The sequence below is a fragment of the Aspergillus brasiliensis genome (assembly GCF_001889945.1).
Source record: "Aspergillus brasiliensis CBS 101740 unplaced genomic scaffold ASPBRscaffold_8, whole genome shotgun sequence".
NCBI classification, from domain to species: domain Eukaryota; kingdom Fungi; phylum Ascomycota; class Eurotiomycetes; order Eurotiales; family Aspergillaceae; genus Aspergillus; species Aspergillus brasiliensis.
This window is the reverse complement of record NW_027137449.1, coordinates 277,538-289,137: the sequence shown is the minus strand read 5'-3', so window position 1 is coordinate 289,137 and position 11,600 is coordinate 277,538. Positions and strand designations below refer to the sequence as shown.

Here is an 11,600-nt window from a genome sequence, read left to right as displayed (position 1 = left end):
CGGTCTGACAGCTGCCTCTTCGCCGATCGCCAGAAATGGACGTGCGTGGCAGTCGGGCTTTTCCAGCCTGGGGGATCATTGCCATCCCCCGCAGGATCCATTGTGACTAATGCAGCTTCTTATCAATAAGTGTCCACCGATGGTCACATTCCTCGTCCACTGCGGTTGTCGGTGCCGAATCCGACTAAATCTTTGCCCGTTTGCGCGACCAAGTTTTGTGCTATACTCGTCGATCTTCACCCGGATCGGCACAGTCGGTGGCTACTCAGCGCCCTTGCTGGCCAAGGCAGGCAAATCGCACCGCCGGAGTCATGGATTGGCATTCCTTTCCCCCCCACCAGTCCATAGTCACGTTAGCTGATGTCTTCATCACGGCGATCTCTTCGGCTGTCCACCAGGTCTGCCTCCCTCCATTTATCCTTCCACCCTCCCAATATCGGCCACAGCTCGTTTAAGGTGTGTCGATGCTCGTGCGTGGTATTACTGACGCCATTTGGATCACTTGGATGACAATCCCGCTCTTTCTGCTGACCGCTTGCATTTAGAACAGCCAGGGATGGCGATAAGTGAGTCCGGTCTTTCGCACTAATGAGCTTGATCACTCGACATTTGATTTGATACCGGCTATCCCAATCTGTTGCCTGCGCCTCGGAAAAGCATACATACCTGATGTGGCCCGCCCAACAGGATTCTGCCCTCTACTACTCACACATCTACAATGGCTGGCTGGAGCGGAATTTTCTGTCCGTCCAGGGGATCGGAGAACATTCCCAGTCCCTTCATGACGGAAGACGAAAAGAACAATACAATCAATGTCACCATTCAGGAGTCAAGCGCTGCGTTTCCAGATGCAACGGGGGCATCAAAGATACAAGCTGCAGAAGCTGTCAGCGGGCGCAAAGGCAGGTATCTCTTGTATGCGGGGTATGTATGTCATATCTTTATTCTAGTATAAGTGCTGATCCCTTCCAGACTGGCGATGATGATGGTCATTTAGTAAGTTATCTATCCATTTCGCAGCGACAGCACCTTCTAATCACCATATGCGCCTCAGTGAATTAGACAACTCGACCGTGGGAACTTATCGTAACTTTGCTACATCTGACTTTGACGCTCTTGCTGAGCTGGCTACCTTGAACACTGCAGCGAGCATTATTTCGGCCATCGCCAAGCCCCCAATCGCCAAGGTCTCGGACGTCCTCGGACGGGGTGAGGCCTATGTATTCGCCGTGACATGCTATGTGGTTTCTTACATTCTCTGCGCCTCTTCCAAAACCTTCAATACCTACGCTGGCGGATACGTCCTGTATTCTATTGGGCAGGCTGGCACATCCTTTCTGAATGCTACGATTGTCTCGGATCTATCATCGATGCGATGGAGAGGTTTCGCCTACAATATTCTCTACCTCCCATTCCTCGTCATTCCCTGGGTGTCCGCGTTCATTGTCCAGAGCGTCGTTGATGGAATTGGCTGGCGTTGGGGAATCGGCATGTTCGCCATATTGATGCCTTTCGGTGCCAGCTTCATTATCACTACCCTCCTTGTCTTTCAGCAGCGGGCCAAGCGGTCCGGTCTCGTACTTAATGAACAGCTTAACCTACAGGGTTTCTTCTCTCGCATTGACTTAGGTGGCCTTTTCATCCTAAGCGCTGGCTTCGCGTTGGTTCTGATTCCAATTACATTGGCTGCCACCTCTGCTAGCCGATGGAAGACCCCCTGGGTCGATGCATTGATCGCTGTGGGGGTCGTGATTCTGGCTTGCCTTTACCCATATGAGAAATACGTTGCCCGGCATCCTGTGGTGCCTGTGCGCTACTTTCGTAATCTTTCAGTTCTGCTCCCAGTGATCCTAGTATGCATCGACAACATCAGCTTTGGCGCCACGCATACATATCTTTATGTCTGGTCCGAGGTGTCGCACAACTTCTCGCCACGCAATGCGCAATTCCTTTACTACACCAATGGGGTTATGCAAGCCCTCGTGGGCATGGGAACGGGCTTACTGATGTATCGCCTGCGATCCTACAAATGGATCGGCGTCGCCGGAGCGATCATCCGCATGGTCGGATACGGGGTTATGGTTCGCCTCCGCACCAACGAAAGCTCTGTGGCCGAGTTGTTCATCGTACAACTGGTTCAAGGGGTTGGTAGTGGTATTATTGAGACCGTCGGCATTGTTGCAGCACAGATCACGGTGTCGCACGCCGAACTAGCGCAGGTCACATCGTTGGTCCTGCTGGCCGCATATTTGGGAAACGGGATAGGCTCGGCGATTGCAGGAGGAATATACTCGGGACAGTTGCGCCAACAATTGTGGTTACACCTAGGGTCCGGTGTGAGTGACTCCACGGTTGACCAGCTGTATAATTCTATTACGGGTACCCTGCCAAAATGGGGGTCAGCCGAGCGGACGGCGATTGACAGAGCCGTAAGTATCTACCTCGCCTCGCTATTCAAATCACTAACGTATCATTCAGTATTCAGATGTAATGGGGTATGTGTGCCACGCGCTTTCGAAGGATAGTAAACTGACATATCCAGGTCCATCACAATTGCAGCCCTGGCATTTTCTGCTCCAATCGTGATTTTGTCGCTATTCTTGCCCAACAATAAACTTGGGTATGATGATCCATGTCTTCCAGTTGCTCTTCGATTACTGACTAGTCGCTAGGGACGGACACAACCTTGTCCAGGGCCAACAGCCTCCTGTTCGTTCCGATTCCACGCTGGTGGACGACAAAAGAGCGCATGAAAGGAAACTGGATATTTATGAAACAAAAGCTTGAAAGGATTGGTGTGATATAATTATACATTATGACACTAATGAGGTAACTTGGGTATCCAAATATAAATGCTTATATGCAAAAGTTCCAGCAGATGCCGTCCTTTTCACCTGCCAGGAGACCCCAGCGAGCAGACAAACTCACGCTTCGGGGTAGAGTCCAAGGCATTTTTGACCAAATTCCAAACATTGAGATCGTAGGCCTCGCCGATATGGCCGACCGGGTCTAGCGGACAAGTATCCTGCACCCATTCATTGGTCACCCCTTCCTCATGTACAAAGGAGGTGGTAGTTGGGGTGACCATCTCGTCCAGCCGCGATGCAATCACCGTTAGACTATTCCCGGGCTGCACAATAGCCTCGCCGTCATTCAAGCGATCAACAGCCGCTCCATCCGGGCCCAGATCGTCACAGGCAGCGCAGCCCACGGTATCCAAGACCTCACCAATTAAATCGCGCGATAGATTCCCCAAAACATATGCAATGTCATAGAGCCCCGCAAAGTTCGTGCCTCTTGTCGGAGGTGCAATGGCCACCAGCTTATCGAGCATCTCCGAGATCCCATCCTCGAATTTAGGCACGTAGAGGGTTTGGAAGGCGCCTTCGGAGTGACCGACCAGGTCGATCTTGTCGGCGCCCGTCTTTTCCTTCACCTCGCGGATGTACGCGGCGATTTCCGGGGCCGAGTCGGCGATGGCTTTGAGGCCCCCGACAAAGGGGAATCCTTCATATGCACCGTAGGTTTTGGCGTAGGTGCAGTAGCCTTGATTCTGTAGCCATTCTTGTAGGTAATTCAGGTCTTCGTAGTAGGTGGCGCCAAGCCCGTGGAGGAGCACGACGGGATTTGGGTGGTCGGTGCTAGTGCAGGAGAAGTCATTGATGCTGTAGCTGTAGCCTAAGGCGGGTAGAATGGCAGTGGATGCCAGAAGCAGCGATGATAGATGCATTTTGGCCGGTTTTGGTAATTCAACGGTCGGAGGGAAAAAAAAAGAAAAATTCAAAAACTCAACACCACGTGTAGAAGGATGGAGAATGCCATTTGGACTGGCTGGCTGGCTGGCAATCACCAGAAATTTATCGTGAATCCGCAGGTGGGCCTTCATCGTGTTCAGGGAGAGATATTAATCTCATCTGTACCAGATCGAGAATGTGAAAACGTGCAATGCTGATCACTTTTATTAAAGTGGACGGGATTATCGTTCCTTATTGGTGACAAGGCCGTGAACTATTGGCAGCGGGTGAGACCGAGTGGATCGCTGACTCGTCAAGTGTTGCTTGGGTATGTTCCTTGACCCGCTTGAGAGTTCATTGCACCCCTTCCCGAACACCAGTTCACTGCACAGTCAACGCAGTCACGGATAGCCAGCGCAGTGACGGGCAGTAAGATCAGTGACGGATCATCCGTCACTGCTGCACGTCACTGCTGCACGTGCCAAAGGATACAACTTCACGTATTGCTTTTGATATGGAATGAAGATGTCTGGATTCACGGGATGGCCTCCTTTGCAAAGGTATAAATATCACCTCCTGGTCTCCCTTCCTCCCTCCTCCTCTTCTCTTCTTCATCATCCCTTTTCATCATCAGATCAGGCTGAGTTTGCTGATATCATCTCCTCTTCATCAAGTTACTATCAATATAGGGCTATATTTGCTATGATATGGCGATTAGCATGACCACGCCATCCACTCTTCCTATATACTACTAAGACCTATACTGGCTACTACTACGCCTCAGCGATACTTCATACTACACATACTATACTTGGGTGCTGCGGCAAGCATCAGACTGAGCCCACTTTTTGCGTAAGTCTGACCCCTAATCTGCTTACATGTCTGTGAGGGCTGACACTGGGGCATCTCTGCCATCACAGATGGAACAAATGAGCTGCTTTCGCCGACCGTATGAACCAACATACGTCGCGGTACTCGTCGGAGAATCCGATGGATTCTACATGCACTCGAGCGACTTGGCATCACAGCAAAAGATGATATCGATCTGGTCCTTGGCATGGCCTCAATCAGGTTGAATTTATGCAGCACTAGCTGCTGTTGTCGGAGAAAGCAAGACACTTTCTCACTACTCTTCAAGAACATTAAGCGGTTTCCAAGAGAACCGTGAAAAGACAAAGGACAACCTATAATATCAACCTTTTGCCTCACTACAAGTTTCATCTTCTCGTTGACATTCCTTGGAGCGGTAGCTCACCTCATGTGTCAACACAGCCGATCCTACCAGGCATGCTTGCCCCGATGAAGGGGTCGGGTGCAGCAAGCGAAAGGCAAGTGAGATTTTCGCTACGACGTACAACAAATGCGAAAGCCTGGGCAACCCTATTCAGTATATACTCACGATCACTCAAGTGGAACATTGCCCTCGGCGCACCTTGGAAATTCAGGAAAACGTCGTCCTGAAGAGAAAACATGTCCTCCTGACAGTGATACTCTCGGTATTACTCTTCTCATTCTTGTGGGTACACTAGCCTTCCTGATCAATCATTGGAGATCCCAGGACTAACTGTGCTTAGAAGAAGGCGATAACAATTATGACTGTGGGTAACTCCATATAAGGAGCCCGGTCTTGTCGCCATATAGCATGACGCCGTGCAAGCTTTCACCAAGGACCGACCGGCGACTGCTGGGAAATTCATATACTTCCCAGCGACTCATCACCGTGGTTGATAAAGGGGCCATAAGACTCACTCTTAAAGCAGTCAAGGAAGCATGTGAGGACTGCCTACAGATGAGGAATACCTACATCGACCGAGGCGCCAGTATTCTCACCGACGGAACCATGGGTTTCGCTCGATGCTGACGGGGATCTGATTCTCTCTCATGGGTTGAGAAAAGCATGTATCCTGCCCTGAAAAGGCTTGACGTGTTCATGCCTATGGTATCCCTTCGCCACCGAAGATCGCAGGGAGGCAACGTTCATGGAGAGGGCAGGTCGAGAATATACTACTGCTGCGCGTGCATTTTCCCTCCGAGGACTGGCATGTCATATATATTTACAATCTGGCCTACGGGCCTTCATGGAGAATATCGAGGCAGCACATACAAGACATTGTGCTGAGGTTGCTGCGGTTCGAGAAACCTGAGAAGCAGACTGCTACGGAGAATGAACCGGGGGTCTTGCTTCGCTTTTCCTTGGCAAGGGAGCTTCAGAGGTCACGATTGAAATTAAAAAGCAATCTTGCGACCGGGAGAAAGGTCGAGAGTGCTCAAATGGTAGCTTGGACTCGGCCGGTGGTAACAGTTCTATATTGCTCTCTGATACACCGTCCGCAGGGCCTCTCTTCTCCATGATTGTCGCACTCGTCTCAGTACTGCATATCAAGACTCGATTCCGCTGCTCTTGCAGATGCTAGGCAATTTAACGTCGCCGGGATGATTGAGAATACTGTGTCTTACACACATGTTCTGTCGACATGACTTGGACATTCCTCTCAAAATGCCCCTACAATCATCGCTTGCAAAAATTCCCCAACGAAGATGGTCATCCACAATCTCATCAGTTGGGAACGTCGGACAATGGCACGGCAATATAGTTACGCGGCCTAGGTCATCTCAGTCCAAGAAAACCAGCAATGGCATTCCGCGTTCTAGCAAGCCATCGCTGTACCTTTTGCAAGCGTACTCACCTGCAGAGTCGTCTGAAAATCATGGCCACATTCTCTGGCAAATCCTCTGCAAAACCTGACGGTACCCTTTCCCAGTTGGCGCCCATGGGGTGTTCTCTGGCGACGGTTTGAAATGGAGGTCGCAAGACAGCTTTCTCATATTTTCACAAACAAAGCGAAATTGCAGGGGCGCTATGATGTGCAAGAGACGCGCAGCCAACACATACATTTTCGAGGAACTACTGGTGGTGCGGTAGCACTGCCTCCAACCACACAAAATGCCCTGCACCGACTGCCAAACGTCGAATGAGATACTTCTCATCTTCTACCGCTTGCACTGGGGTAGCAGATGAGCAGATACGTTAACGAGAACTGCTTTGATTGCCATGCCGAATCAAGTTCCCATACGACCATTTATGCTACTCGGCGTTTTGCACTAAACTTGAGTCACTATGGAAGATGATTCAGTTTCTATACTACATCGTGCTGCTCCTCTTCGCCTTTCTCCTACATGATTAGGCTCCGGACGAAGATGGTGGTCGCAATGGCTGGAATGACTACATGGTGGTTGTGACTATAAAGCACCCGAGAATCTGTCGGGGTCCTTCTACTGGAAGACTCGGCTCCAGCGATGGTCAACTTCTCTGCAGCGGCGCCGCTCAAAAAGCTGAAGAAAGCTTTGACAACTTAGTGTCGGTCTGTATCTGACCCTCACAGATTTACCTTAATATTGGTGTCGATCGGTTTTTATAAGATGGCCTTGGATAAATCAGCACCCACCGACTATCAACGTCTGTCTGCAGAGCCGCCGACTCAGGATTGGCCTTTGCCTTTTGGTGATCTTCAATAGACCCCATGTTGGAATGCAGCGACTCCACGAGCTAAGCGCTCATGGATCACGAATATTGCATGGATCTGATCAAGAGGGATCTCCGATTCATCTGACACTATGATCTATACCAAAAACGACACCAGAGAAGGTCAGTCTCGCGCGTCCCGGTCCACCCTGGGGTGCTCGCCGAAGGAGGTGCTGCGACCGAATAAATTACTAATATTTGTCTATGATAGGACTACAATCAAGGTCTGAAACCACAAATCCGACTGACGGCGATGCCTTTGTCCCGCAGGAACCCATATGCGAATACTGCGACGAGACAATATCCATCGCGGACAAAAATGGCGATTGCCTGCACCCGGAAGGCGCCTGGGCGCCGGTAATAGCCTTCAATATTATCGCCCAAGCCGACCCGTTTCCTTCTTTGCTCCATATCGACGCAATCTCCGGCATGCCTGCTTTGACGACGGGCTGCGCCGCGGCCTGGGCTTTGTGTCCCAACGCGCCAACACTCCGATATATGGTGGTTATGTTATTACTCGAGAACTACATTCAGGCCTTGGGGGTCACATTTACCGCAAGCAATGGATACACGTGGATAGTTTCCAATATCTGGCTACTATCCAAGAAATGAATGATGCCTTCCACATCCCGACTTCACTGAAGCTATCAGGGCCAAAAGACCACCAGAATCCATTCAATCTGCGTCGGCTCCTGAGCTAGTTATTGTTCGATCGTCAATGGGGATAAGACTCCGAGATAACTGCCAATCGTCAATGGCTTCATTCCCGCAGTGTTCTGTCCCGATTTCACGGGGAACAGTGACAGTGACTGTTGGTGGGCTTCAACCACGCCCGTTTTGACAAGTTGCTGGGTATCGTCAAGATTGGGGGCAAAGTCTTACAAGAGGCGTTCTTTTCATTTTTCAAGCAACAAAGGCAAAGCCGAGCTCACCGGCCTAACTCAGTCGTCACTCGAAAGCGCTCCTTGGGACTATTGGTCAATCTGACTTGCGCAAAGAAAGGATCTTCGAGCTCAGGCGATGCTGCGCGACCTCGGTTAGTGTCGTGCCACAAACTGGATACAAACGTGTGCATTATGTGCCGTCGGTTTCCAGTCGCTTGATGATCGCATTGTGAGAATCTGAAACAGAACCTTATATATTCTCTAGCGAAAGCTCGACCAGATTGAATTCCGAAGCCTAGCATATACGAGGAGAAAAGACAAGCGCACATGTCGCTGCAATAACCCACTTAGGGTGGTCGTCGCAGATATAACAACTAGTTCATATATGATCCATCATCCAAAGAAATAATGGGTCCCGATGAAGTCGACGCCGTTCCACAACCCAGTTACAGGCAGGCGATTGCAGGCCACTGGCTCAGTGTCCGATCTGCATATTTCATCGCCACACTTCTCGGCTTACGATTGCCTAGATGAAAAGGGTCTATTTCCAGTATCGCCACCTCTATCTTAAAGCGCCATGCGCGGTGGCTATTGGCCAGCTACAGGCCGTGTTCCACCTTCATCTTCTGTCACTCTGGAGAATTGATAGAGGCCATTGAGTTCCTCAGAGAAGACATGACATGGTTCAAGAGACAGTCACACTGTTACTAATCACGGCTACTGACCGTCTCTATCCTGCATATTCTACCACAAGGGGACATATTGCGAATTGGCAAAAGGCCGGGGGCTCTTTACAGCCTCTCTTTCTGTTGAGGGAAACATCTGCCCGGCTGCCAACCCTCACTAACAAGACGCGTCCCTGCTGTATGTCTTGCTCAACCTAGCACACTCATTCTTGGGCCCCTCTCATCTTGGAGATCGCTTACACACAACAATAGAGACATCATACTTGTTAGTCATTGCCACTGACTGCATTTTCTACCACAAGGGAACATGAGGTCCAGCATGGCCCTTGCTATTCTGGGCGGTCTCGTGGCGTTGTCCCTAACCTTGATAAATGATCCACCATGTCTGCCGACGTGCCCTTACAAGACATACTGCTGGCATCTTCGAGCGTTTCCAGGCTTTCTGCTGTATAGTCGTTGGGATAACTTATTTCCTTGCATTGCAGTAACGCGGTTACGGGGTCTCACTACCGCCTGCCGGCTATTGGCTGTGTCTCGAACTGCATCTTTTACCATAAAGGCTCATCTTCCGCAGACTCATGGGACACTATTACAAGTGACTATACCATATTGCTTTATCGCAAAGTCCACTTATGAGTTGCTCGCTGTGCTTCCTTCTCTCGGTAGTTCTATGGAGGTGGTCATCCGCTATAATGGATCACTTATTTCAACACTCATCCAGACATGCACATCCCGTCTATGGCTTCTATAGCTTCCACTTCTTAGTGGTCTATCACTGAAAAGGTGATGGATGTGCTGGTTGGCCATCGTCCATAAAAACAGCCCGTTGACAATGTCCGTGACTGGTCGTTTCACGTCAAGATCTGGGCACCAGCATCGGCCGAATGATTGTCGGATCTGTGAATTTATGGGCCTTGATGGAGAAGACGCATCCCTGCATCTAACATCACCCCAATGGTCTTTCTGTTTCAGACCAAGGAAGTTGAGCGATGCGGCCATTGAAAAAATTGGACATGACAACAATCGGGGTGGCCCAGGCGTTGAGCGCCTCTGTTGGCAGATATACCATCGTACCAGTCGGTCGAACGAAACAGCTGCACAAAACCAACAGCATAAATGGTGGTGGAGAAAATTATTTAAGCTGGGGTCGTCATGCCGACCGAACGAAGAAAACGGATTTAAGCTGCGTGAAGATAGAGCTGTGACTCAGGCTACAATCGCGGCATTCTCACTCCGTGGCAATCTCACTCGGTGATTCTTCCTCGATGCAGAAGAAAAGTCATTTGGTATGCGGTGGCTGGAGGACCGTGGTCATGGCACCACAATGACTCCAGTCCACTGCGTCTGGATACACAAGGGAGCATGCCAATGATGTATTACTACCCAATTCCCTTCAAGGAACCGGGGTGGTCATATAAACGACCATGTCATGGCTAGCCGCCATATATACCATCCAAGGAGCATAACACCATTTACCATTCTTGGTTGGAGGGGAAGCATACTACCTTCTCTCTCATGCCTTTGTCACCAGCAAGATATTGAACGAGATAGCACGTCGGATGAAGTTCTTAGTTCGAGGGGAGGTCATACTACCTTCTCTCTCATGCTTCGTCACAAGCACGACATCGAACGAGATAGCACGTCGGACGAGACTGAATCCCCATATGGAGGAATGATTTCTATAACGTGTCGGCAGCTTGAAAGACACATTCGTCCACCGCACGCGTGTTCACCCATGTACTTTGCTAGCCGTGCGGTGGCTGGAGGGTTCATTCAATTTGCTTATGACAGCTACGCCCTTCTACATACTCGCAATACAGATTTAACGGATATTCTTGACTCCTGCTGCATAACACACCGATCCCTTCGGGTCGGAGTCCCGAACAGCTGGCGTCTAACCACAAACACCTGCTCTCAATTGAATACTTCCAGAAGCCTATTTTTCCACAGGCCACCGTATGACAGATATTTCGTCCAACGTCCCGTCAGTTGGGGATGCTTGCTACTGCATATCCCGATCCAGGCAGTACTCCTCGGACAAAGCATCATTATCATGGTCTACTATCATTATGTTGGTCTGTGTCGTTGCGGACTACTACCGTGCGTGGACAGGAGGACATAAGCCTCCAGAATTCGTGGCAGACGCGGACGTTCTATCGTCCAACTTCTTACCCGCTTAGGACGTCTCGCTCTTACATATATACCTATAACCGGGCGAGACATGTCGAACCCAGGGTGGTTGTCATACTCAATCATTCGTCCCTTCGTTGAAGGACTGATCGCCATCATGCGTGAATCAGGAGGACATAATCCTCCGGTGCCGGAATCCCTGGAAAGCTTCTTCTAACGATCCAGTCGTTCCACCAGAACAACGGCATGATGAAATCGTACCAGGAAAGCTGTGCGCTCTGGCTTCTTCGTTCTGCCCGGGACCACGCGGCTGCTCTCGCTCCGACGACGTGTGGGACGAGAGACGGACTATTGGCCCATCAGAAAAACATGCCGCTGGTGCAGTACATGACCATCGACCTCAAATTTACATGGCACTGCTTCGAGGGCCACAACTGACGCTCCCGGAGCTCATTAATAAGCCTTCGAACCCCCAGAAGGGCAAAGGCAAACCGGCAACAGGGGACAATCCTCAGTCAGAGTGTGCACTACGACTAAGAGGTGACCCGGCTTTGATGCTGCGTTCATCTAGTCCGCGTTTGAGCGCCTTGTCACGCGCATCAACATCGAGCGTGCGGCAGTGACCAAGGTGAACAACTGGCTG

At 50.4% G+C, this 11,600-nt stretch overlaps 6 protein-coding genes across 6 annotated transcripts; 5 read left to right on the top strand and 1 right to left on the bottom strand.

Moving 5' to 3' along the window:
- Nucleotides 1–718: 718 nt before the first annotated feature.
- On the top strand, nt 719–2,787 carry ASPBRDRAFT_56185 (putative siderochrome-iron transporter; the record flags this gene model as incomplete). Its single annotated transcript, XM_067627510.1, has 6 exons — nt 719–928; nt 973–1,000; nt 1,021–2,429; nt 2,479–2,495; nt 2,543–2,620; nt 2,673–2,787. 6 exons carry the CDS (start codon nt 719–721, stop codon nt 2,785–2,787), a joined length of 1,857 nt encoding a protein of 618 aa, XP_067477630.1.
- A 103-nt stretch (nt 2,788–2,890) lies between these two features.
- Nucleotides 2,891–3,730, bottom strand: ASPBRDRAFT_56184 (esterase/lipase family protein; the record flags this gene model as incomplete). Its single annotated transcript, XM_067627509.1, has 1 exon — nt 2,891–3,730. The coding sequence occupies one exon, from the start codon at nt 3,728–3,730 to the stop codon at nt 2,891–2,893; it is 840 nt and encodes a 279-aa protein (XP_067477629.1).
- A 2,173-nt stretch (nt 3,731–5,903) lies between these two features.
- On the top strand, nt 5,904–6,926 carry ASPBRDRAFT_44537 (uncharacterized protein). Its single transcript, XM_067625220.1, has one exon. The coding sequence runs from the start codon at nt 6,232–6,234 to the stop codon at nt 6,478–6,480; it is 249 nt and encodes an 82-aa protein (XP_067477628.1). The 5' UTR covers nt 5,904–6,231; the 3' UTR covers nt 6,481–6,926.
- Nucleotides 6,927–7,467: 541 nt separating this feature from the next.
- ASPBRDRAFT_619014 (uncharacterized protein) lies at nt 7,468–8,072 on the top strand. Its single transcript, XM_067628339.1, has one exon. It carries the CDS (start codon nt 7,536–7,538, stop codon nt 7,956–7,958), a length of 423 nt encoding a protein of 140 aa, XP_067477627.1. The 5' UTR covers nt 7,468–7,535; the 3' UTR covers nt 7,959–8,072.
- A 1,249-nt stretch (nt 8,073–9,321) lies between these two features.
- ASPBRDRAFT_619033 (uncharacterized protein) lies at nt 9,322–10,169 on the top strand. The gene has a single exon (XM_067628341.1). The coding sequence runs from the start codon at nt 9,618–9,620 to the stop codon at nt 10,080–10,082; it is 465 nt and encodes a 154-aa protein (XP_067477626.1). The 5' UTR covers nt 9,322–9,617; the 3' UTR covers nt 10,083–10,169.
- ASPBRDRAFT_619019 (uncharacterized protein) lies at nt 10,170–11,158 on the top strand. Its single transcript, XM_067628340.1, has one exon. It carries the CDS (start codon nt 10,257–10,259, stop codon nt 10,947–10,949), a length of 693 nt encoding a protein of 230 aa, XP_067477625.1. The 5' UTR covers nt 10,170–10,256; the 3' UTR covers nt 10,950–11,158.
- Nucleotides 11,159–11,600: the final 442 nt, after the last annotated feature.